The sequence below is a fragment of the Mytilus trossulus genome, chromosome 12 (genome assembly GCF_036588685.1).
Source record: "Mytilus trossulus isolate FHL-02 chromosome 12, PNRI_Mtr1.1.1.hap1, whole genome shotgun sequence".
Classification (NCBI taxonomy): domain Eukaryota; kingdom Metazoa; phylum Mollusca; class Bivalvia; order Mytilida; family Mytilidae; genus Mytilus; species Mytilus trossulus.
Genome location: NC_086384.1, coordinates 27,805,565 through 27,832,207, shown reverse-complemented (window position 1 = coordinate 27,832,207; position 26,643 = coordinate 27,805,565). Strand labels below are relative to the sequence as shown.

At 32.5% G+C, this 26,643-nt stretch overlaps 1 protein-coding gene across 1 annotated transcript in view; it reads left to right on the top strand.

The window, feature by feature from the left end:
* Nucleotides 1-20,530, top strand: part of LOC134692335 (uncharacterized) — a 65,381-nt gene extending 44,851 nt beyond the window's left edge. Inside the window, exons 7-8 of the mRNA XM_063552789.1 lie at nt 19,199-19,269; nt 19,977-20,530. Coding sequence (XP_063408859.1) covers nt 19,199-19,269; nt 19,977-20,231 — 326 coding nt within the window. The 3' untranslated portion in view covers nt 20,232-20,530. The remainder of the gene's footprint in view (nt 1-19,198; nt 19,270-19,976) is intronic.
* Nucleotides 20,531-26,643: the final 6,113 nt, after the last annotated feature.

Here is a 26,643-nt window from a genome sequence, read left to right as displayed (position 1 = left end):
CTATTTTTGTTAGATACAGTCTGTATAAGGTGTCACTGTTTGTTAGTTACAGTCTGTATATGGTGTTTTTGGTTATTAGATGAAGTCTGTATATGGTGTCTGTGTTGTTATATACGGTCTGTATGGGGTGTATGTGGTTGTTAGGCACAGTCTCACTCTGTATTTGGTTTCTTGGGTTGCAAGATGCATTCCGTATATGATGTATATGGTTGTTAGATAATGTCTACGTATAACAAAAACAAGTAGAACATGTGGTGTGATTGCCAAAAATACAGTCAAACTCTCAAGGGGAACCAAAACAATCAATTGTTACAACTTTGAAATCGTATAAGGGGAAAAGAGGAGGGTAAACGTAATAGTAAATGCATGTTTTCAATTATTTAGTGACAAGGATTGAGTTTTAAAGGTATGCAAAGGAAAGTTATTGCTTTTCATATGTTTATTATTTACAATCAAGTCTATACAATATGGCAGCGAACACAATCATGGAACATGATGTAATGTGATTTAAACCCGCTTTGAAATTAAGCAACACTGATCTTTATTTTAACTTGATACTCCGAAAGGTTTTATTGCAGAAGGACACAGGTCACCATACCAAGTCCCATTAACTAGTACGATTGGACTGACCAGTATTTTTCCTATTGAACAATTACTTGCTTTGAATCGAATGTTTGTCCATAGTACGAACATATAATATGATAAGTGCATGTCTTTTGCTGGACTTCTGATGCACGTAGTTTTACATTTATGTCAAGATAGCACTGTACAGTTAGAAAAACATTAATTAAAATTGAACCACAAAATGTTTCATCATCCTCTATTCATATTTTTCAAATACATTAACATAACTGTTTGTGTTATACATGTTCAAATGTATCTTTCATAGATTTGATTTTCAAAAGTTAAAAGAGAGAAATATAATTCCTGTTTTGTGTATCCATGGGAACATTTTGCATTTATTTACGTAACATTTTGCAAAAAGAAGGGTGAAAATGTCACATATTCCCCAAAAATTTGAATCAAACTAGAAGTTCAATGCCTTTGAGTGATACCTTTTCAGAAACTGTTGACAATAATCTACCCAATGATCAAATAAAAAATGGGTGTCTCTCGATCCATTTTTGACGCAAAATTAATCACAAAGTTCGTGCAACAAAAAGTTGTAAAAATATATTACAATAATTGACAAACCATTGCCTGGTCTGGATATGCAAAGACAGACTGTCATACAGAAAACAGGCCACATTTCATACATTATATACTCTTGATGCTCACTATGAAGGCTATTTTAATCATCTTAATCATCAGCTATCCAAAAAAGAATTTTATTGAACACTAGCTCTTATATTTGAAAAAGTGATCAAAATGCGAAACTACACATCGAACTGTGAAGTGCTACCTAAATCATAGTTGTGGTATAAATAGGAAGAATTAATGTACATGAATGTCGTGTATTTTCAGTACTCATTATATCACTGTATTGATCATGAGTTCTTTCTGTAAAACTATTAGTAAATTGCGTTGCTTTAAGCTTAGTCCATTATTATGCAAATGTATTTTTTGTGAAACAAAAATTTGACAAACTCAGTGGCAGATCCAGAAATTTTTATGAATGGGGGCCAATTGAATGCCTAAGTGGGGACCCGCTCCGGTCATAATTTGTTCATTTCCTGTATAAGCAAATACAATTTCTCCCAAAAATAGTTCATGCATGTAGGTTCTCAGATACTATCAGATACCATCTCGTAAATTTAAACCAAATCATTCTGAAAAGCACCTAATGTATTATATTACTCTCCTCTCTGGTTTTAACTGGCATTTAATTTCGGTTATTTTATAAGAATCATTTGGTAATGCATGCAATTAGCGTCTCCTACGTGAAGTCTTTAACAATAAAACTTACTATTAGAAACAAAAACACACTAATAATTGTAGTGTTTGGTACAGGTAAAATTGAGAAAGGAAATGGGGAATGTGTCAAAACGTTAACAACCCGACTATAGAGCAGACAACAGCCGAAGGCCACCAATTGGTCTTCAATGTAGCGAGAAACTCCCACACCCGTAGGCGTCCTTCAGCTGGCCCCTTAAAAATATGTATACCAGTACAGTGATAATGGACGTCATACTAAACTCCGAATTATACACAAGAAACTAAAATTAAAAATCTTACAAGACTAACAAAGGCCAGAGGTAGAGTGTCACTTTGCTACCGTTGAACATAGGACAGTTTAATGCTGAATAAAGGAGAGAACTTTTTTCTCAGAAAACACAGGCAAACCTTCAAACAATCTACCCACTCTGAACTGTGTCCACAATTGTTTCCCTAGTAAAACTTGACATGTTTTCTTTAATAAGTCTATAGATGGCTGCTTGCAGACGTAATGTGCAGGTTGAAAAAAAACATAAATAGTTAAAACGGCTTAAACAGACAAATATATGTAACAATAAAGCAACATTAGGTACTAGTAATATGACTCTATGAATTTCATTAGCCAGGTTATTTCTACACCAACTTTTATCTATTGTGTAACTACAATAACATGCCCTAGATACATTGGAATCGAAAGTGGATAATGACAAAATCTTAAGATTTTTTAGACTACATATAACCAAAGTATTGTTTTATTGTGCAGTGATGTAAAAGAATTGACACGAATATTCACCATTCCGATGTTGAGGAAACATTTGAATAATTGGTCTTGCACTAATCTATACCAACATACATAAAACAATATAGATTCAAAGACGTTGAATTAACCAGAGATAAATCGTACTATAGAAAAATGAAAACCCACTCAAATCAGAAATAAATGATCATTATATCTTAAATTGATGCTATAAAGGTTTCTTAATTTTTGTTACGTTCGAAAGATGTGTTTTTCAATACTTTAGTAACCAATCGGCATTGTAATGAGAAACAAACGTGTTTCTCTTCTTCTCGACTTTTCATGCATTTACCTGTTTACATTATCTTCTAAAGACGAATGAAAAGCAGCTATACAGATATTTGCATCTCACTGAATAAGTCAAGTTTGATGACTATGTTACGTTGAACGCATTGATCTCATCGATCATGAAATAAAAGGATAAAACATATATACAATTAAGTCTGTCTTATATCATAACTTGCATCTTTAATTGACAATGAGGGTCGGTTAAAAACAAATCTGTTGATTTTTACTGTTTTTGTATATTTAAATATGTTCAGCAATGTAGAATGACGTGTATTGTATCAAATCATACATATACCCCGAAAAATACCCAGGGTTTAGACTCAATGAAAACAAGTAAGATTTCCTCAGTATTTTTGTTGAATACTAGTAGGTGCAATTTTGGTACTCGGTGCGATTCGGGTACTGTGACGTTAGATACCTTCCAAATATCGTGGTGTATGTGAAACCATGCCCCCTTTTATACTCAGTGACGTGAACGACAGACATGATACATCGTATATTGTGTTTCTCTTTAGTTTAGCTACACTCTGTCCAGTTCATTAAGAATGAAATGGATTGATTGAGTTGACACCAAAAAAGATTTGATTGTTCTTAATATTTTGATTATGTATGACACGTTAAATTTTATGGAAAAGTGTTTGGTTATTGTAACAGATATGAAAAATGACTGAATGATACTCAGCTACATCATGAAGGAATAGACCAGTATGGCATATTTAAATGTGTCGGACTGTTATCAAATTAATGATGACTCGGGCATAGGAAAGACTTGTTAAAAGAAACAGTAGGCATTTATTCTTAACTATTTTTATAATACTGAATACAACAGAACATTTTCATTCAATATTTATATCGATTCTGACAAAATGGAAGCATAATCAACGAAAAACAAGAAAATTAGTATGTACACATTATGCACTTCAATGTTGTTCTTTGCATCAACAGATCAAATAGCTCATGCGCGAATATATATTCGGGTCCATATATTCGACAACATGGTGACATAACAGATACTTATCATGAATAATAAATGTTAAATCTGTAATTTTTTTATCGATTTAACAAATGTTGTGATATTACGCCTGATAATAAGTTGAACAATTCTTTGGCCTGTGTTGGAGTTTCAATGACATCGAATTCTTCGATATCTAAAAACGTGAGAGTATTTATTAATTGTCTAAATTCTTCTTTAGTGCCTCTAGGTAGAACAGCATCCGCGTATATATCAGTTAAGTAATCCAATACAACTATGTCACACGGCAATTCATAAGAGCAGTCATATTTATCGTAAATAAAAGGTTGGTAGTACATAACGTCAGGTATACCATGTGGACATTCAACATTTCTTTGAGATCTCATTCTGTGCGAGTTCCATGATTGTAGAAACATGTCTAAATGTCTCTGAATAAGTGGTAGGAAACAAAACCGTATGCATTCAAGATGCACAGGGTCGGCATTGTTTAGTATACCTTCATCTACCATATCTTAAAACAAATTCCTCCAAAATGTTGTGAAATTTCGCATCAGAAAACTCCATAGCATTTCGATCTTTTGGTTGGCAGTTGATCTTCCTATTGAAACACTTCTATGTCCTGCCATGCTATCAGCATGAAATGATCTCAAAGCTATTTGAATACGTTCAATTATAACATTTTCAGTTCCTGCATCCATGCGTACTACCCTTGGAACCCTCTTGCTTGTCTTCAAATACTCAAGAAAATGTCCTGCAACTATACGGGGATTTTTATTTGAACTTGTAGCCTTCAGCCAAAGTATCTTTCTTGAAAAACCGTCGATTCCACCATGAACAGATATTCCAAACGGCTTTAACTTATCATATCCATCGACGTGGATGCAAAAGCTCGGTCCGTTACTAGTGTATCGTCTTCTTGTAAGCCTATGTCTTTGTCTCCTTAAAACGCCTTCTCCGTCAATAGCTTTCAAAACTAGCCTAACCGTGTGTTGTGAAGCTCTTACGCCTAGGCAGCGAAGTACATTCCATAAAGATCGATAACCTATATTGGTATATCCTGCATTTCTTAACTGTAGAATTTTTGTAACAATATCAGATATAGCACTTTCAACTCCTCTTTTTTGCAATCTCAAACGTTTTTTAATTCTATAAAATGATCTTTCGCTCAGCATTATATGATGTATGTTTAGTAAAAACCCGAGTACTTCTTTTGTTGTAAATGAAAAACTTGTATAGTATACAACTAGTTCGTCTAATGAGGCATCTATGTCTGGATATGGAATAGCACTGGCCTTGCAGAACAGGAGAAGAGCAAGTACCATCTGAAACATAAAAGTGTACAACTTAGAACTTTAGACTGTTATTTTATTGCATTTGTTCCACTGAAATGGTCTTATTTGATGTATAGTAAACTTGGGGAAGATGTTCAGATAGCCTTAAAGATTGGATCAAAATGAATGTATGCAAAGATATTTATCAGTAGATAACTGTATTATATTTTAAGCTGCGACGGCAGCATTTCGTAATTGGATGGTCGCAAATTAACTTTACTGGCGTTGGCAGAGCCAGTAATGGGTATTTGCAATCTTCAAATCACCAATTGATGCCGTGGAGCTTAAAATACATATTGTTATCTTCATTCTTATGAAACTGAGAGAAAACTCAAATCATAAATTTTAAATCTGCCATGCATCGTTTGCGCTTGTGTGTACATTATCATAACATCAATTGTCAATTGATGCCATGAAAATTAATGACGTTATCCTATCAAATGGAACTAAAATACTGAACTCCGATGAAAATTCAAGACGGAAAGTCCCTTATCAAATGGCAAAATCAAATGACAAAACACACCAAACGGATGGACAACGACTGTCATATTCCTGACTTGGTACAGGCATTTTCAAATGAAGAAAATGTAGGATTGAACCTGGTTCTATAGCACCAAACTTCTCACTTGTATGACAGTCGTATCAAATTCCATTCTATATAAAACGATGTACATGTATGAACAAAACAGACATAATAGGAAGCTGAAGGACGCCTCCGGGTTCGGGAATTTCTCGCTAAATTGAAGACCTGTTGGTGACCTTCTGCTGTTGTTTTTTTATTTGGTCGGGTTGTTGTCTCTTTGACACATTCCCCATTTCCATTCTCAATTTTATAATGGGTCACATAGCAATAAAATGGGTATATCAGTCATACTTGTGTAACAATCTCAAAACAAATAAATATTTAACAAAAAGTCACCTATCAAATTAAAAACCCGCAAAGGGTTGCTAGCGAACTCGTACAAGCTTTCTAAAAACTGTTTTTTTTTCAATGCCAATTTATAGGTCTAATTTTGAGATTAATGTTGAAATATGCAAACGACTTAAGGTTGATTTTGTTCTACCAAACAGATCATATTGAAATTCTATCACGATGTTAATGTTGATTAAAGAGAGGTTTGTGTGGAAAATTTGGATTGTAATTTCAACCGTTTTTAAATCACAGTTACCTTGTTGACCAGACTAACATCCGCCCCTTTTTATTTTTGCTTATTTCTAACTTCCTCTGTGGTAGTTTTTTTTACATAAAAGTATTAATTAAAAACATTTTAAAATAAAACCACGGAAAGTCATAATCAATACAAACCTATTTCAAATAAGTCATGCTCTTAGTAGTTCAAATGTAAAGAAACTGTATTTTTGCTCATTTTGATATGCATGCAAGGTGTAACAAGAGTGCACACACTGAAATGTCTCGCCTTCTTTACTAATCATTGATATTATGTTGATAGTCCTAAGAATAAAGCTTTATTACAACTGTCACATAAACTTAACATTAACCAAGATAGCTAAACAAAGACCAATGAACCATGTCAGGCAGACATGTACAGCTAACAATGCTTCCATACAACAAATATAGTTGACCTATTACTTAAAGGTAAAGAAAAATAGACCAAAACACAAAAACTTAACACTGTGCAATGAACCGTTAAATTGAGGTTATTGTCAAATAAAACCTGCGGGACTGACATTCAGATCATAATTCATTTCAGTACACCAAATATAGTTGACATTTGGCATATAATATTAGATAAAAAGACCAAACCTTAAAAAATTAACTTTGACCACTGAACCATGAAAATGAGGTCAAGGTCAGATGACATCTACCCGCTAGACATGTACACCTTACAATCATTCCATACAACAAATATAGTAGACCTATTGCATAAAGTATGAGAAAAACAGACCAAAACACAAAAAACTTAACTATAACCACTGAACCATGAAAATGAGGTCAAGGTCAGGTGACACCTGCCAGTTGGACATGCACACCTTACAGTCCTTCTATACACCAACTATACTAGCCCTATTGCTTATAGTATCTGAGATATGGACTTGACCACCAAAACTTAACTGTGTTTACTGATCCATGAAATGAGGTCGAGGTCAAGTGAAAACTGTCTGACGGGCATGAGGACCTTGCAAGGTACGCACATACCAAATATAGTTATCCTATTACTTATAATAAGAGAGAATTCAACATTACAAAAATTCTGAACTTTTTTTTCAAGTGTTCACTGAACCATGAAAATGAGGTCAAGGACATTGGACATGTGACTGACGGAAACTTCATAACATGAGGCATCTATATAAAAAGTATGAAGCATCCAGGTCTTTAACCTTCTAAAATATAAACCTTTGAAGAAGTGAGCTAACACCGCCGCCGGATCACTATCCCTATGTCGAGCTTTCTGCAACAAAAGTTGCAGGCTCGACAAAAACTAGAGTTGATTATTTTCCTTTCTTCTTTTCAGGCTGAATCGGAACCAAACAATTTATTTACCCTTTTTCCCTTGGGATCAGAAAGCACTACTCAAAATGATTATTTGATGACACAATTAAAATTGTATATGATTTGATATGGTTAACCATATATGCCTGTTATAAACAGGTCGGGAACTCTAGATTTTCTGACGTGAGAATATATTGCATAGTAAAAATGTAGTAACTTCCAAAAACGGAAGGCTGTTGTGGCCTTAAAATACTGACCAATCGACTCAATGAACTGCAATGCATTGTAGGCTATTTCGAGTTTACTATGACTCGGAAACACGTGGAATTAGTAGGAAAACTGTCAACTATTATAGTTTCTGGGACTCTCATAATAGATGGTGTTGTTCTGTGAATGTGTCTAATGTAAAATACATAACATAATATTCAATTTGCATGTTCAGATTAAAATAAGTCTTGTTTACTGGCGTCACGTTTCTATTTTCCTTTTCGGCTTGTAAAAGTAGTTGAACTGTTTTTTTATACGCCTGTCGAAACTTTGACGGACCTACAAATGTATTATGGTATATAATTGTCGTCTGTCCGTCAGTTTTGTTCAGTGGTTAAGGTTGATCTTGCAGTTGCGAATAAGAAATGAATACCCTTTGGCAAGGGATGGAAAAGTCCTTGTTTTGCTATGGCAAACCCAAAAAATATAAATTTCAATCAATATATGAAATAAAAGGTGCACAGAGGCATTATATTATAAAGAATTTGTGAAATTTTTATTAAGTTTTGTTCAATGGACAAGGATGAGTCTCGCAGATAAAAGGTACCTCCTTCATGGCTACCATAACGGACGGAAAGACGGGTGGGGGCAACGATTTCTATATACCCCCACGTTTCAAGTTGGTGGTATAAAAAGAACAAACAGTAGCTATTATGTTGATACCATGAAATATTTACTTACCAAAAGCATTGTTCAGAATGAGGGTAGCTTCCTTTGTATGAAAGTCCACTTAGTCTTCTCTAGTCAAATGAAGAAATTATTAAAATGGTCTGGTTGATCGGGTGTTGATCATAACGAAAATGGCCGTTGAATGGCTGCTCACGCTACATATGTAAATTGAAATGTGCTATCGCCATAATTATGATGACTTAGCTTTAACTTCCGAAATTTAAAGCGAAAAAAAATCGTAAATCGCGTTAATTAAGTGGTACCGTTTTTACACAATAAAATCATCGCAATAACAAAGACGTCTTGTTGTTAGATATAACGAAATATTGCCATAAATAAGGCGACTTGTTGTATATATATAGCAAATATTGCGATAATTAAGTCTTCTTAGTGTTAAATTTAACAAATCATTGCGCTAAATAAAGTGCCTTGGTGTTAGATACAGCGAATTATTGCGATAAATAAGACGTCATTTTGCAATATACAAAACATTATCGCAATGATTATCAAATATGGTTTAGTTATAAACAATTACACAAGGCAGCTCCAGGCTTCCGTAGATATCTCATAAAAATGAAAGTATATAAGATATCTTATATATAATAGGAGATATTTTATTTAGTGTATAAGATATCTCATAAAATTTATACAATATCTTATAAAGTTTATATGATATCTCCTAAATGCTTATAAGAAAACGTATATTGTTTATAAGATATCTTATATTGTTTATAAGATATATCTTATATTGTTTATAATATATCTTATATTGTTTATAATATGTCTTATATTCTTTATAAGATACCTTGTATAGTTTATTAGATATCTCATATAATTTATCAGATATCTTATATAATTGTCTTTATAAGTTATCTCATAAACTATATAAAATATTTTATAACTATATGAGATATCTTATAAACTAAATAAGATATCTTATAAACTAAATAAGATATCTTATAAACTATATAAGATATCTTATCTTATAAACTATATAAGATATCTTATAAACTATATAAGATATCTTATAAACTTTCCATTCTCAATTTTATTTAGAAGATATTTTATAAAGTATACAAGTGTGGACACAGATGAGTGTGGATAGTGTGTTTGGATGTTTGACAGTGTCTTATGACAATAAAGTTCTATGTTTTTCCTATATGGTGTTATTAACTGTGTTGCACGGTGACAACCAATCTGAGCATTAGGAGTGTTATTTATTTGATATTTTTTTATGTTCAATACAGACATGGGGAGACAGTAATTACATTAGTTACCAAATGATTATGATAGAACATGTTCTACATCTTTGGTTTTGAATACATTTGATAGCTGGGAATTGTTAATTTCTGTGTCGATTCGGTCTCTTGTGGAGAATTGTCTCATTGGCAATCATACCTCATTTTTTTTTATATGTATTTGCTTACTATTGGTATGGTTCTATAATATTAACATTACTTTGCGGTGGATCGTCAGTATCATTAGTAAAAAAAAAAAATAAAAATGTTGAATTTCTTCCTCAGATTAGAATACATTTATTGGTTTTAAGTAATGACAATGGCTTAAGTCTGACATGATTATTGGGGCTAAATAAGATCGGAAGTAAACCTCTGTGCTGATTTATATCTATTCTTTATATCTCCTCAAAAGCTGGTCGAAGCAAAGAAAAATTTTGACCAAAATAAAAATGATTTCACCAAAAGAACCTTTGTGAGCATGCTTCAAAGACTCATAACTGCTCCAAAAGTAATCTGATCGAATTTGAAGCATGTCAAGCAGATATCATCAACATCTACTTAATAAGTCTTAAAATATGTCTAAATACCTAAAAAGCTATTTAGTACTCAAAAGGTATTGCAAAATTATTCCTTTTCATTTTTTGTTTTGTTATATGGATACAAATATAAGTGATACATGTACCAATACAGTTTTTTTTGTGGTATGCAAGTGTTGTAATTAGCATTTACTGTATAAACAATGTTAATTCACACAAATTAAGAAAAAACAAATGAATGGAACAGATACTCCGCAGGGTGCTGCTTTATACGACTGCAGAGGTGGAAACCTGAACTGTTGGGGCTAGTATGGACACAACATTCAAGCTAGATACAGCTCTGAATTTGGATTGTGGTTAAATAGTTGACACAACATAGGTTTCTGACACAGATTGAATGTGGTCTATAAAGAACTTCAACTTAAAAATTTTAATTGGACATTTACCTATTTTGGTCCAATATCCAAAATCTAAATACATGGTTAAATTCAGAATATCATAGAACCTGAAGAATTCAATTTTTGATCGGACCGACTTGAAAACTGGGCCCATAATCAAAAATCTAAGTACATGTTAAGACTCACCATATCAAAGAACCCCAAAAATTTAATTTTTGTTAAAATCAAGCTGATTTTAAATTTGGACCCTTTGGAGCTTAATGTAGATCAATTTAAAAACAGGACCAAAAATTAAGAATCTTAACACGTTAGATTTGGCATATCAAAGACGCACAATAATTCATTTTTTTTATGAAAGCAAACAAAGTTTAATTTTGGCCCCTTATTCCTTGGGACCAAAACTCCCAAAAATAATCCAAACCTTCCTTTTGTGGTCATAAACCTTTATAGATTTCTATTAACTTATGCTAAAGGTATTGTTAAAAAAACCAAGAAAAATGCTTATTTGGGACCTGTTTTTGGTTCCTAAATCCTACCCTGTTGGGACTAAAACTACCAAAATCTATTCCAACCCTCCTTGTGTGGCCATAGACCTTATGTTAAAATATCATAGATTTCTGTTTACTAATACTTGAGTTATAGAGCAAAAACCAAGAACAATGCTAAATTTGGGCCCTTTTTCCTAAACTGTTGAGACCAAAATACCCAAAATCAATCCCAGCCGTCCTTTCATGGTCATAAACCTTGTGTCTAAATTTCATATATTTCTATTGACTTTTACATAAGTTAGAGTGCTAAAACCAAATGTCTTTGGATGAAGACGATAACGCCAACGTGATACAAATGTACAACCAAAAAGTTTTCAATTTTTGTGGTGGTATAAAAAAGATCTCAAATCAAATTTCTAATGGAGTTTGCAACAATAATTATTCAACTACTCATTTTAATAAAACATTAAGTATTAAAATATAAATGTCATACAGTCATGGTGATGATGCCCCCGCTAGCATATAACGTTAAAAAGGTACATAAAGTGAAGCTGCCAAAAATTGAACTTAAACTGAGTTTAGAGGTAATAAGCATTATATACACATTTCACTAAATTTAGTTGAGACAAACTTGAGAAATTTTTCCATTTGTGAAAGGGCATAACCCTAGAATGATCATCAAAGTGCTTGTAATCACTGAATGGTTATTAAAGACTGCTTAAATTTATCAGTTGGTAGTAAAGTGAATTTTGCATTGTATAGTGTATATACATGTATAGCATTATTTTAAGTTGATTCAACTACTATTATGGACAGAGAAATCTAAACTCCAATTTTTAAAGAAGATTTCATAAAGCATTGGTTTTAGGTAATTCAGCCACCATTCTGGACAAAGAAATAACTCAAATTTATTGTCTGGAATCTACAAAAATGTTTGTTTTTGGCCCTTAATTCCTAGACTGTTTGACCCATAACCCACAAAATAGACCTCAACCTTCTACTTATGGTATTCAATATTATGGTACAATTTCAGATCAATTGAAATACTTATACACAACTTTTTGTACGGACACTAGATTAATGCTTGTTTTGGTCACCTTTGGAACCCTAATTCCTAAACCTTAGGGACTATATATATAACCCCCCAAAACAATCCCAGGCTTCCTTTTATGATTATAAATATTACTGTGGATGCATTATTATTCTTTGGATACCAATTTTCGTGGCTTTTATGGCTAGAGTCTTACCACGAAATTAAATGTTCAAGGATTAACAAATTTTCTATAGGCTTGTATGCAGACTTCGGCAAAACCACGAAATTAAATATCCACAAAAATGCAAACTTTCTTTAATCCACGAAAATTGGTACCCACGAAAATAAATGAATCCACAGTATGTTATAATTTTAAGGCTTCCTTTTTACTTATACTGAAGTTATTATCTGGAAACCATCCGTCTTGGGAAGACGACGACAGGATACATACATGCATTTCAACTTCAAAAATTTCTGTGGTTGTTTAAAAATTTCAAACATGTACGATGAAATATTGTTTTAGAAATTGATAAGCCTAGATATGCCTTATAATTTTTCCCTGCATAGTTGAAGGACCATTTACACTCAGAACCGAGTCATCAGTAGGCAGCTAGTACAGATGTATTAAAACAACCTAGCATCATATTGGTAGTAGTGGTAGTAGCATTCTCGGGTAAATTTGTTCTTTTTTTTTTATAATATATTTGGTTCAAATCAATATAGAATGCTTTTATCTCCCTAATACTTACATTGTAAATAGAGGTGATACTACTTTGACAAATCCTTGTACATGAGAGTTTTCTGTCAAATCTTTATTTCACAAAGAATGATTTGCATAACAATGAACTGAGCTCAAAGCAAAGTATTCAATAAATACACTTAGACAAAGAGCTAAATTCAGTGATATACTTTGTACTACAGGTCCTTCATTAACATCCATCGACCAAAACCACATCTCAAAAATATTCCATACTTCATGGTTGGATTCAGAAGTCCTGAAAAAGACAAGATTTTTTTTATCATATTTTAAGTATATACACACAGGTTTAAACTTTCTTGTGGTACAATCATTCCGTATCTAGCAACTATCAATTTGCTTCATGCACATATTGATATGTGTTGAGTTTACCTCTGTTGGAAATAAGAACACACAAACCTCCACCTAATTTTAGTCAACAGACAAAACATTCAAAACTATAAAATATTATCCAAGACTTGTCAGTGTCTATTTACCATTGCCACTGAATCAGTGATATATGTACACATAATTATGTACATGCAAGACTAAAATTATAAAGTACACTAGAACAGACACGTGGTATCGCAGGTCCATGACTGAGTTAACATATATAACTATGCGCAAGCCTTATTTTAGTATTAGTATTTTTATCTGATAAAGTTATGCCGATTAAACGATAAACAGTTTTCTCTGCTTTCAAATCTTTCTGATTGAAACCGTCGAACTGGAACTTATAAATTATTGGTAATATTAATTATTTGAAAAACAAAAGTTCCTGGAATGGAGTATTTTTTTAATCAACAGCATTGTCATACATGTACAAATGTATATACATACATGTATTAGTTGTAAATAAAATTGAATTCTTTGATTCACTGTTTTATGTCATGCCGGCTAACAAATTGAAAACTGTACCTATACGCCTTATTTTTAGTCCAGATTTTAGTATTTGTATTGTTACAATGTATCTTAGAAAGTCTAAACTGATTAAAATTTGACAATTTAGTAGTTTCAACCCTGTGGATACGACCCGTGTATATAGCATATTAATCCTGAATACACCGTTTGGTGGTGCACCTGTCAGACGCGGAACGTACAAATAAGGTAATCGGTAACAGGTGATTATACTATTAATTTTTGGTATCGGTATCGGACTCCATCCGGAACTTCTTAATTATTGGCAATATTAATTACGTGGAAAACAAAAGGGCCTAGAGTGGTGTAATTTTTAATCTACACCTTTGTACTATATTAGTTGTATATAAAGTCGAATTCTTTGATTCGTCGTTTTTACGCGATGACGGCTGACAAATTGGACCTCGTAATTTTAGTATTATAGATATATAAGACTAAAACTGACATTCAGTCTTTACGATATCTTCATTCCCAAAGTCATTTTCAAATCTGACTTCAAGGTAAAATAAGATTCCATATCTACTACAACCAATGAAAAGGAAATATCCCTCTAATAGACTAGCATTTAAATCACAGTTTTCGAAAATGGAAGCTAGGTCACCGTGGAACCTAGAACAAAAAAAAGGGAAACAATATATCTTAAATATTTCAAATGCATGTACATGAAATAATATTAATCTCTAAAATTCACCATATTGTTCCGTTTTTTTATCTTCTGTTCGATACTGTATATCCAGTGGTGAATCCAGAAATTTTCTAAAGTGGGAGCCCACTGACTGACCTAAGAGGGGGCTCGCTCCAGTCACGATTCAGTGATTCCCTATATAAGCAACCAAATTTTTTCTCAAAAAGCAGGGGCCCACACCCCCCCCCCCCCCTAAATCCACCTCTGATATCAACCTCTAGATGTCTTTCAATTACATTCAGTTTAGTGTGGGTTGATGTTTGATTGTTGTGCATGTTACAATTACATTCAGTTTAGTGTGGGTTGATGTTTGATTGTTGTACATGTTACAATTACATTCAGTTTAGTGTGGGTTGATGTTTGATTGTTGTACATGTTACAATTACATTCAGTTTAGTGTGGGTTGATGTTTCATACCGCAGTCAGCTATAAAAGGCCCTGATAAGACAATGTAAAACAATTCAAACGAGAAAACTAACATGTCTGTTTAAGGTTACATCATCAAAATATGTAGGGTAGGTAGGTAGGTCGGTATTTTCTTTTTTTTTATTTTGTCCATTTTATTTTTTGTGCCATGATTTTGAATTGTGTGGTCCGAGTTGTCCATGGGGCGAGAGTTCCCCTATTTATAATGATTGGATTATTTCTTACGACGGCAATAAAATGGCTTAGGGTGGGTGCTCAAAATAGGATCGGTCAGGTACCCATAATCAAACATATATTTTTTGGCCTTACCGAGAGCACCATTGAAATATATACAAATCACGGATCGGATACGCATCAACTATGTAAGACCTAATTTCAACACCCCTAAACAGTGAATATTTTTATCGCAAACAGTAGAATTTTATTACATAATGTGAAATGTGTGGGATTGTGCAGCACCGTGTCATCATGACATGTGTCCCTTCGCGGCCTTCAGTTTTGATTATAGACTAGAGAAGAGACTAAATGCGTACAAACCTGATGTCAAATGAAGATATACGGAATTTAAATAACGTTGATCCTTTAAATGTATGAAAAACAAAAACATATGACAATTGTTCACATAAAATAGATAGTAAAATTTTCCAAATGAACGTCCATTAAAATTAAAGTCTCTGATGAATATTACCCGCGCAAATGTCATGGAATAGACCAAAACGAATTTTAGGTGTGTGTTGCATTTAAATATTCGGGTCTGAACACAGTTAGATTAAATATATAAATATGTTAACTATATTTATATTGGTTTTTCAGAAAAGTGACTTTACCAGATTTTTTTTGTGGCAAACAACGGTAAATAGCCTATATCATCTTGACATGACATATGAAAACCCCTTAAGCATAATTGTGTGTGTATGGAATAGTCCATGGAATTGTCCAAACCGATACAGGTGAAATACGTAGAATAATATTGTTGTGTCTATTGTGGACACAGCAATAAAATCAGATTTAAGATCCTTATGAGCCCGTAGTAAAGTAAAAAAACTGTAAAAAGCCTTATTAAATAAAATTTGCTCGATTAACCTTGAAGTGAAGACTAATAAAAATTTGCGTGTATAGTGAACCCCCTAAATAAAATAATATTGTGTTCTACACCACTTCCCCTTTCGGTGATCTACTGAAATGATTTTTTACTATATAGTATGTTAATTAGATATTATATAAACTTTATGAGATATCTTATATTACATTAAAGATATCTTATATAACATTAAAGATATCTCATATAACTTTAAAGATATCTTATATAATATATGAGATATCTTATAAAAATGAAATTATATAAGATATCTTATATATTAAAGGAGATATCTTATATATTATAGGAGATATCTTATATATAATAGGAGATATCTTGAATTTCAAATAAATAGTTAAGCGGCTTGCCATAGAATATACATATTAGAATAAAGTATAGGTATATGCAGAGGTTATCTTCTGTAAAAAGTTGATTCCAATTGATTTTATCTATTTGCTCATTCCAATTTAGGTTTTTGTCAATATGAAAATAAACCCAAGAAGTTTTTATAATCTACATTCTCTATTTGTTCATCTGCAATATTGATATGTCTAAAAACAAATACTGTTCCCAAGTGAATAAAGCCTGTTTTGAATCAATAATCATTGATTTACATTTTTTGGCATTTACTTTCATACAATTTTGCAAACACTAGTTTTCAATTGCATAAACCTATTGATAAATTTTCAATGTTCATTGGTAAATTATTGATATATAAAATGAATAACAGAGCCTTGTAAAACACTAGTTTTTGTCATGCCTTCCATACAAGTTGCAGAAAGCTTGACATAGGGATAGTGATTCAGCGGCAGTGGCGTTAACTAACTTCTTAAAAAAACTTTATATATTTAAAGGTAGAAAACCTTGATGCTTCCTTCTTTGTATATAGATGCCTTATGTTATGAAGTTTCCGTCTGTCTCATGCCCATTGTCCTTGACCTCATTTACATGGTTCAGGGACTAATTGAAAAAAAGAAAAGATTTTTTTAATGTCAATATCTCTTTTATTATTTATGAGTGACAGGGTAACTATATTTAGCATGTGAAAGTTTAGTTTTTGAGTTTTGCTCTTTTTTCTAATACTTTATGCAAAGGTTCAACTACATTTTGTGTATAGAAATATTTTATTATTTACATGCAGTTTCACAGGTTTTATTTGACCTTGACCTCATTTTAGCGGTTCATTGCTTAATGTTAAGATTTTGTGTTTATGTCTGTTTATCATAAACTTTAAGCAATAAGTCAACTATACAAGTTGTATGGAAGGATTGTAAGCTGTATATGTCTGAGTGACTGGTATCATCTGACCTTGACCTCACTTTGGTGGTTCATTAAGCAATGTTATGTTTTAATGGTTAAGCTTAAAATTGAGAATGGAAATGGGGAATGGGTCAAAGAGACCCGACCATAGAAAACAACAACAGCAGAAGGTCACCAAATTGTTTCTTCAATACTATAAGCAATATGTCAGCTATATTAAATGCATAGATTGATTGCAATTATATAAGGTGTTAAAGGGGCACTACCTGCCAAATTCATATTCATCGATATGACTCAAATATTCATTTTTTAATTAATGATTGAACAAAAAAAAAATCATACTTTTGATTTTTTATATCTCTCGTAGCCTCATGAGTGCCCCTTAAATGTGTGAGGTCAAGTGAAAACTGTCTCACAGGCATGAGGACCTATCAAGGTAGGCACATACCAAATATAGTTATCATATAACTTATAATAAGAGAGTTTTTAACATTACAAAAAATCTTAACTTTTTTTTCAAGCAGTCACTGAACCATGAAAATGAGGCCAAGGACATTGGACATGTGACTGACGGAAACTTCATAACATACAAAGTATAAAGAATCCAGCTCTTTCACAATAAAGCTTTTAAGAAGTTAGCTAACACAGCCGCCGAAACACTATCCCTGTCGAGCTTTCTGCGACAAAAGTCTTAGGCTCGAAAACAGACTATAGGAGCTAGGTTTGACTTGTGAATTACAAGAATGACGAGAAACCAGGGGTTGAATTTAAGATTTTTGGAATACTGGTCAGCCGGACCAGTGGACTGAAAATCTACTGATCCGGCTCCAAATCTACTGGTCCTGCACAAATGAAGTTCATTTGACAAACACTAATAAAAATGAGAGATGTTTATACGTTTATTTTCATGATTTCCCCTTCCTTTGTTTCCTCTCCTTTATTCTTGAAGTGTTTTAGTGCTTCTGGTTGTTCATTTGCATGTACTAAATTTAACTTAAAATTTGAAGATCACGTTACAAAACAGATACTACAGTAACTCTTTGGGTTTCTCACAGGGGTCGAAATTATTTTTACTTATTTATAAATTGTCAAAACAGATACTACAGTAACTCTTTGGGTTTCTCACAGGGGTCGAAATTATCGCTTAATAAATTGTTAACATGATATACATAATACAATCCCAACTATATAATTAAACCATTCGCGTTTTTTTACCTATGATTTTTGATATATACGTTTCTTTTCGACAATTTCATAAATTTTATTCAGATCATCTATTTGAATGTCACTTATTTTTTTATTTTTTTGTCCGTCGATTTGACTCATTCCAAAAATTTCCACATTTGTGTTGTTGTGAAGGATGCTCAACCTCGATATTAATAAAAACTAAATCAATACCTCCAGCACTGTGTTATTGATTTCTCAGGTAAATTTTTTGGTAATAAAAATGAAATTGCGATTCAAACAGGGATTTTATCGACAAATTTCTACTGGTCCGACTGACCATCATGTGACAAAATATACTGGTCCGACTCAATTTCTACTGGTCCCAGACCACCAGACCAGCGATAATTTCGACCCCTGTGAGAAACCCAAAGAGTTACTGTAGTATCTGTATTTGGAAGTCCTAATAAGGGAACTGGTGAACAGCTGTGTCAGTGGTTAAAAATTTGCAGCCAATTTTGATACCTACGTCAAAAATAAGAGATCTATCAAATTATTGTGTCTTACCTATTGTAATTTTTTTTCAGCATCAATCATTATGGACTTAGGACAAAGAAATATAGATATGATCATGACTGGTAGTCCATTTTTTGTAGAGGTAAGATGTTCAGCAAAGTAAGATCTACAAAAAAGTTTATATGACCATAATTGTCAATTGACCCCTTAAGGAGTTATTGCCCTTTAAAGACAATTTTACACATCAATTTGTTCATCAAGTTCGATAACATTTGAAAAAAAATCTTCTTCTCTGAAAGTTCTTGGCCAATTACTTTTAAACTTTAATTAAATATTCCTTAGGGTATCTTGTTTATAAATTTTATCCGAAGTTTTGATCCATTAACAAATATGGCCGCCATGGCTAAAAATAGAACATAATGGTCAAATGCAGTTTTTGGCTTTAATATATCTAAAAAAAATAAGCTTTTTAGAGGAAATCTGACATGGGGTAAGATTGTGCAATTGGTCAAGACATAATCTCACCAGATGAAAAGTTGTTTCTTGGGTACTTTTCCAAACTTGAACATACAAATTTGATGAAAATCATGGAAATTCCAAAAAAATTTTTTAAAAAATGCAAATTTATTCATGGTTTGTTGTCATGGTAACTTACTTCAATGTGAAATTTGTTTTTATTTTCTGAATACATTGTAACTTAGTCTAGTTTGGACAAATTTATTGATATGTGTGATAACTTAAATTGGGCCGTATTGCTCCTACTCCTTTACATCTTAATCCCCAAAATAATGCTTTTTACATACATTTAAAACTTATAAATATTGATGTGTATTTTCTTCTTTTTTTCAGAGTACAACAGATTATTCCAGAAATCCAGATATAATCTTCACTACAACTAAGAAACAGTTGACAATTTTAAAGAATACACACGTACTATATATAAATACAACTATATCCATGATTTACAATAAACAACAGTCTTTCTGCATCATGTTTTTGAAACTTTCGTCTTTATATTTGTTCTGCCGTAGATTCTGTAGCTTTTCAGTAAAGGGTAGATCTCAGGGTAAACATTTTGGTGTGAATTCTGCCAATAGCATCTGACCACTTGTTAGTAAGCAGTTGACACTGCTGATATAATCAAGTACTTATAGCATGGTGACCAGACCCAATATTGTTTAGATTTAATCAACAAACATACTATATGGCTACTTTATATATATCATTGGATTCAGAAAAATGAGTACTATTGAAATATCGATGTCGTCAAAAAGAAATGTGTTAACAGTTTTGCATAAAATGAGGTCAAAGATCAAATTTTGTTTTTATTTTTTTCTTCCATTCTTTCAAGAAATTGGAAGAAATTCCTAACAATTTAGGTTAAATTCTAGATACATACATTTTCTTATAGCAATTATCAATGAATTATCTCGAAAAATGTTAAAACAAAATGAATAAGAAATCTATTTATTCTGGAATTTGGCGTTTTTCAAATATTTGTTCTATTACACAAGATCAACACCCATTCTGTTACAATTACAGATGTTACCTTGCCAGCTGACATTCAACCTCATCAATAAATGATAAATATTATTTTTACCTGCATCCTACTGTCATGAAGGCATATTTTGCATACAATCATTCATGAAATTCATTAAAACTAAAATGCACTCAATACTTCGAAAATAGTTACAATTCAACATTCCAATCGAAGAGATCCATATAACAGCATCATATCTTCTGGTAAATTGTCAAGGAACATGATTTGAAATTTCTACATAATTTTGACCTTTTACGGGATCAAACCTGACTAAATTTACATCTTAACTAGTGGCAAACTTGAATAATTATTATGATGGAGTGGTTTTAAATAGATAGTTCTGATCATAATAAAAGTTTTAAGATTTTCTTTCATGCCAAAAAAAGGGCCTCATCAATGTCAATATTACCGAAACTCTAAAAACAACTGAAATAGTCGTGTCTGTCCTTGGAAGTCTTGTAGACAGTTTGTATACCTTCTCCAAAACAGAGACCGCAGTTTCGTCGCATCAGGTTAGTACATGGGCAGTAGGCAATAGTTTACACATTGTTGGTGAAAGACAGACAAATAGTTATTGAATGAGTGAAAATCTCTGCCCATCATTTACACTGCTAATGTTCCACATCTGCAACCACAACTTTTACAAAAATCTTCTCCTCTGAAACTACTCGGCCAAATTTAACCAAACTTGGCCACAATCATCATTGGGGTATCTAGTTTTAAAAATGTGTCCGGTTACCCGGCCAACCAATCAAGATGGCCGCCATGGCTAAAAATAGAACATAGGGGTAAAATGCAGTTTTTGGCTTATAACTAAAAAAACAAAGCATTTAGAGCAGGTCAAGATCTACCTGCCGTGAAATTTATAGATGAATCGGACAACCAGTTGTTAAATTGCTGCCCCTGAATTGGTAATTTTAAGGAAATTTTGCTGTTTTGGCTTATTATTTTGAATATTATTATAGATAGAGATAAACTATAAACAGCAATAATGTTCAGCAAAGTAAGATTTACAAATAAGTCAACATGACCGGAATGGTCAATTGACCCCCTAAGGAGTTATTGTCCTTTACAGTCAATTTTTAACAATTTTCACAAACTACGGGTCCAAGATCATTTTAGATAGAGATAATTGTAAGCAGCAAGAATGTTCAGTAAAGTAAAATGTACAAACGCATCATCATCATCAAAGGAGAATAAATGCCATACCTTATCTTATGTAAGTTGTGAGTGATAGTATAAAGGAGAACAAATACCATACCTTCTCTTATGTAAGTTGTGAGTGATAGTATAAAGGAGAACAAATACTATGCCTTCTCTTATGTAAGTTGTGAGTGATAGTATAAAGGAGAATAAATACCATACCTTATCTTATGTAAGTTGTGAGTGATAGTATAAAGGAGAACAAATACCATACCTTCTCTAATGTAAGTTGTGAGTGATAGTATAAAGGAGAACAAATACTATGCCTTCTCTTATGTAAGTTGTGAGTGATAGTATAAAGGAGAACAAATACTATGCCTTCTCTTATGTAAGTTGTGAGTAATAGTATAAAGGAGAACAAATACTATGCCTTCTCTTATGTAAGTTGTGAGTGATAGTATAAAGGAGAACAAATACTATGCCTTCTCTTATGTAAGTTGTGAGTGATAGGATAAAGGAGAACCAATACCATACCTTCTCTAATGTAAGTTGTGAGTGATAGTATAAAGGAGAATAAATACCATACCTTATCTTATGTAAGTTGTGAGTGATAGTATAAAGGAGAACAAATACCATACCTTCTCTAATGTAAGTTGTGAGTGATAGTATAAAGGAGAACAAATACTATGCCTTCTCTTATGTAAGTTGTGAGTGATAGTATAAAGGAGAACAAATACTATGCCTTCTCTTATGTAAGTTGTGAGTAATAGTATAAAGGAGAACAAATACTATGCCTTCTCTTATGTAAGTTGTGAGTGATAGTATAAAGGAGAACAAATACTATGCCTTCTCTTATGTAAGTTGTGAGTGATAGGATAAAGGAGAACCAATACCATACCTTCTCTAATGTAAGTTGTGAGTGATAGTATAAAGGAGAACAAATACCATACCTTCTCTAATGTAAGTTGTGAGTGATAGTATAAAGGAGAACAAATACTATGCCTTCTCTTATGTAAGTTGTGAGTGATAGTATAAAGGAGAATAAATGCCATACCTTCTCTTATGTAAGTTGTGAGTGATAGTATAAAGGAGAACAAATACCATACCTTCTCTTATGTAAGTTGTGAGTGATAGTATAAAGGAGAACAAATACTATGCCTTCTCTTATGTAAGTTGTGAGTGATAGTATGAAGGAGAATAAATACCATACCTTATCTTATGTAAGTTGTGAGTGATAGTATAAAGGAGAACAAATACCATACCTTCTCTTATGTAAGTTGTGAGTGATAGTATAAAGGAGAACAAATACCATACCTTCTCTAATGTAAGTTGTGAGTGATAGTATAAAGGAGAACAAATACTATGCCTTCTCTTATGTAAGTTGTGAGTGATAGTATAAAGGAGAACAAATACCATACCTTCTCTTGTGTAAGTTGTGAGTAATAGTATAAAGGAGAATAAATACCATACCTTCTCTTGTGTAAGTTGTGAGTGATAGTATAAAGGAGAATAAATACCATACCTTATCTTATGTAAGTTGTGAGTGATAGTATAAAGGAGAACAAATACCATACCTTCTCTTATGTAAGTTGTGAGTGATAGTATAAAGGAGAACAAATACTATGCCTTCTCTTATGTAAGTTGTGAGTGATAGTATAAAGGAGAACAAATACTATACCTTCTCTTATGTAAGTTGTGAGTGATAGTATAAAGGAGAACAAATACCATACCTTCTCTTATGTAAGTTGTGAATGATAGTATAAAGGAGAATAAATACCATACCTTCTCTTGTGTAAGTTGTGAGTGATAGTATAAAGGAGAATAAATACCATACCTTCTCTTATGTAAGTTGTGAATGATAGTATAAAGGAGAACAAATACCATACCTTCTCTTATGTAAGTTGTGAGTGATAGTATAAAGGAGAACAAATACCATACCTTCTCTAATGTAAGTTGTGAGTGATAGTATAAAGGAGAACAAATACTATGCCTTCTCTTATGTAAGTTGTGAGTGATAGTATAAAGGAGAACAAATACTATGCCTTCTCTTATGTAAGTTGTGAGTGATAGTATAAAGGAGAACCAATACCATACCTTCTCTTATGTAAGTTGTGAGTGATAGTATAAAGGAGAACAAATACCATACCTTCTCTTATGTAAGTTGTGAGTGATAGTATAAAGGAGAACCAATACCATACCTTATCTTATGTAAGTTGTGAGTGATAGTATAAAGGAGAACCAATACCATACCTTCTCTAATGTAAGTTGTGAGTGATAGTATAAAGGAGAACCAATACCATACCTTCTCTAATGTAAGTTGTGAGTGATAGTATAAAGGAGAACCAATACCATACCTTCTCTAATGTAAGTTGTGAGTGATAGTATAAAGGAGAACAAATACTATGCCTTCTCTTATGTAAGTTGTGAGTGATAGTATAAAGGAGAACAAATACCATACCTTCTCTTATGTAAGTTGTGAGTGATAGTATAAAGGAGAACAAATACCATACCTTCTCTAATGTAAGTTGTGAGTGATAGTATAAAGGAGAACAAATACCATACCTTCTCTTATGTAAGTTGTGAGTGATAGTATAAAGGAGAACAAATACTATGCCTTCTCTTATGTAAGTTGTGAGTGATAGTATAAAGGAGAACCAATACCATACCATCTCTTATGTAAGTTGTGAGTGATAGTATAAAGGAGAACAAATACCATACCTTCTCTTATGTAAGTTGTGAGTGATAGTATAAAGGAGAACAAATACCATACCTTCTCTTATGTAAGTTGTGAGTGATAGTATAAAGGAGAACCAATACCATACCTTCTCTTATGTAAGTTGTGAGTGATAGTATAAAGGAGAACCAATACCATACCTTATCTTATGTAAGTTGTGAGTGATAGTATAAAGGAGAACCAATACCATACCTTATCTTATGTAAGTTGTGAGTGATAGTATAAAGGAGAACAAATACCATGCCTTCTCTTATGTAAGTTGTGAGTGATAGTATAAAGGAGAACAAATACTATGCCTTATCTTATGTAAGTTGTGAGTGATAGTATAAAGGAGAATAAATACCATACCTTATCTTATGTAAGTTGTGAGTTATAGTATAAAAGAGAACAAATACCATACCTTCTCTTATGTAAGTTGTGAGTGATAGTATAAAGGAGAACAAATACCATACCTTCTCTAATGTAAGTTGTGAGTGATAGTATAAAGGAGAACAAATACCATGCCTTCTCTTATGTAAGTTGTGAGTGATAGTATAAAGGAGAACAAATACTATGCCTTCTCTTATGTAAGTTGTGAGTGATAGTATAAAGGAGAACAAATACCATACCTTCTCTTATGTAAGTTGTGAGTGGTAGTATAAAGGAGAACAAATACCATACCTTCTCTTATGTAAGTTGTGAGTGATAGTATAAAGGAGAAAAAATACCATACCTTCTCTTATGTAAGTTGTGAGTGATAGTATAAAGGAGAATAAATACCATACCTTCTCTTGTGTAAGTTGTGAGTGATAGTATAAAGGAGAACCAATACCATACCTTATCTTATGTAAGTTGTGAGTGATAGTATAAAGGAGAACCAATACCATACCTTCTCTAATGTAAGTTGTGAGTGATAGTATAAAGGAGAACAAAGACCATACCTTCTCTAATGTAAGTTGTGAGTGATAGTATAAAGGAGAATAAATACCATACCTTATCTTATGTAAGTTGTGAGTGATAGTATAAAGGAGAACAAATACTATGCCTTCTCTTATGTAAGTTGTGAGTGATAGTATAAAGGAGAATAAATACCATACCTTATCTTATGTAAGTTGTGAGTGATAGTATAAAGGAGAACAAATACTATGCCTTCTCTTATGTGAGTTGTGAGTGATAGTATAAAGGAGAATAAATACCATACCTTATCTTATGTAAGTTGTGAGTGATAGTATAAAGGAGAACCAATACTATGCCTTCTCTTATGTAAGTTGTGAGTGATAGTATAAAGGAGAACCAATACCATACCTTATTCTTATGTAAGTTGTGAGTGATAGTATAAAGGAGAACCAATACCATACTTTCTCTTATGTAAGTTGTGAGTGATAGTATAAAGGAAAACAAATACCATACCTTCTTTTATGTAAGTTGTGAGTGATAGTATAAAAGAAAGTGCACAAGAGACTTAAAATTCGAATTGCTTCACAAAATCCGACTTACATGATTTTCTCATGGTGCCGTCATTTTGAAAAGGGGACAATGTAATGGGTGCGACCACACATGTTCTATTACAGATAACATTATCTCTAAATTTTGTCGAAATAAGTGCACGTCTATTCACAAGTTATGGATTTATGCGACCTGAAATAATTTCCCCCGATTTATATTTAAGGTTTGTGTTTGACTTTGCTATTTAACTATAAAAAAACTCCTTGTGATCTTAAGAAAGAGCACTAGTGATAAAATGTTTAGACATGTTCAAGCCTTCCTTTATAACTGTGAGCAAAAAGAACCTCGATTATGTCTTGAAGCAGGTTCTTAAGAAGAGATATTGATAAAACATTGGGGTGAGATTCCACACGAAAGGGATCAGTCATGGATCATTTAGATGGTTCACAATGGCAATAATATGTTCTTCATCTCTTTTCATTGCTGTTTGCTTTGTTTCTTCTTGTGAATTTGCATAATTTGCAGCAATTCCGTCCGTTGTCAGCATTACACGACTAATGGATTCAATGAAATGTCTAGTAAGGGTCCATCTAACAAGCGCAGACTTTTGATTTGTTATGCCTACAGTGCCACCTAATCCTCTTGAGGCTTTTATGATATCTTTTATAACGGTC